Raw genomic sequence first — 1394 nt, 5'->3', positions numbered from 1 at the left:
TAACAAACATGTTTTTAAATCAACATGAAGCTCAGAACAAATTTCACCTGAAACTACGGTAGCTCCCAAAGGACACAAAGGACATGTTTGTCAAAAATCATGGTGCACTGTCACCATCTAGTGGCTGAAGTGTTTTACTCTCAGGCCTCAATAGTTTCCAGCTGTCTCCATGGTTACAGTTGGAGTTTGAAGCGTTGAACAATGTGAGAAATTTTTGTTCAAATTTCATAATTTCTTGTGTTTATCACAGAGTCTAACCCTCAAGAACCGGATTTGGAACCAGCTACTACTCCATCTATAGAAACCACACATGAGCCAAGTAAGAAAACGTGTTATAACAGCAAGAAAAGAGAATATTTACACATTTAGACACATCTGTTTAGAAATACATTAATAATCTATATTTATGTTTTTAAAATCTTTATATTAATCTGATCCAGTTCATATACTGTAAAACGTATTAGTGAAATTATAATGAGATTTTAATATCATACAGTGTTATTCTCAAACAGAGAAGCTCCAACAATTGTTCTGCTTCTCCTGGAGGGCGTTTCAGTTCGACCACTAGGTGGCGACTGTGCTACAACATTACATCTTATTCCAGAAGAAGAAGAAAGAATGAGCACAAAAATATGTTTTAGAACACAAAGGGTTACTTTAAAAATAAAATATACAAAAAAATGTGTGTTTAGGTCGACTAAGGGTTAGCATTAGCCATCCTATGGGAAATCCCATTAAATGTTAGCATCAAGCTAGCAGACTTTAGCTTTTTGCTTTAAATTGATTTATACTGTTGTGGATCAATTATTGATCTATTAAGCTTAATGTCACAATAAATGAAATTATTGTGTATTATTTGATATTAATAACCCTGGAAAATAAACATTTATTCTACCATTTCTTTGTCCTGAAAGACTCTAAAACTGATGAAGACGCTGAGAATCTGAACAAGGATCCATCTGAAGAGGTCAACCATGAAACTGGTGAGGATCTTGAACCAGCCTGAGTTCTGTTCTGGTTCCTGTCCGTCTGAATCCTTCTGTGGTTCCTGCAGGTTCTGGATCAGCTGAGAATGATCCTCCAGAGACAGAGCGAGCTGAAGCCTCCTCTGGTTCTCCTGATGGAGGCGTCTCCACCTCTGAGCCTTCCTAACAACTGTTACCTCTGACTGCAGAGTCCTACAAGAGGGAATAGTTTCTCTGATGTTCTGGAACAACATCAGGGAACAATGATGGAGAGTTTTGATCTGAACTACAATTATTTCTTTATTTTTGCAGCTGTTTTTCTATTCATTTGTATTTTTAATACAGTGTTTCTCTGCTTTGATATAAAAAAAATGCTTTTACATATTCATGATATATATTCCTTATTTTTCAGTCCAGGTCAAGTTCCAG

General features: G+C 35.9%; 1 protein-coding gene across 6 annotated transcripts in view; it reads left to right on the top strand.

Moving 5' to 3' along the window:
- LOC112144606 (V-set and immunoglobulin domain-containing protein 1) overlaps positions 1-1388 on the top strand; it is a 9550-nt gene extending 8162 nt beyond the window's left edge. For 4 of the 6 annotated variants that reach the window (XM_024269195.2, XM_024269199.2, XM_024269200.2 and 1 more), the window contains 3 exons: positions 251-319; positions 915-983; positions 1055-1388. In XM_024269195.2, the coding sequence (XP_024124963.1) occupies positions 251-319; positions 915-983; positions 1055-1152 (236 nt within the window). In that variant the 3' untranslated portion in view covers positions 1153-1388. The remainder of the gene's footprint in view (positions 1-250; positions 320-914; positions 984-1054) is intronic. The other 2 variants (XM_036212070.1, XM_024269198.2) reach the window with 2 other exon arrangements.
- The last annotated feature ends 6 nt before the right edge of the window (positions 1389-1394 follow it).

This window comes from Oryzias melastigma, linkage group LG5 (assembly GCF_002922805.2).
Source record: "Oryzias melastigma strain HK-1 linkage group LG5, ASM292280v2, whole genome shotgun sequence".
Taxonomy (NCBI): domain Eukaryota; kingdom Metazoa; phylum Chordata; class Actinopteri; order Beloniformes; family Adrianichthyidae; genus Oryzias; species Oryzias melastigma.
Note: the sequence above shows the minus strand (reverse complement) of the source record. Positions and strands in the feature narration are given on the sequence as shown.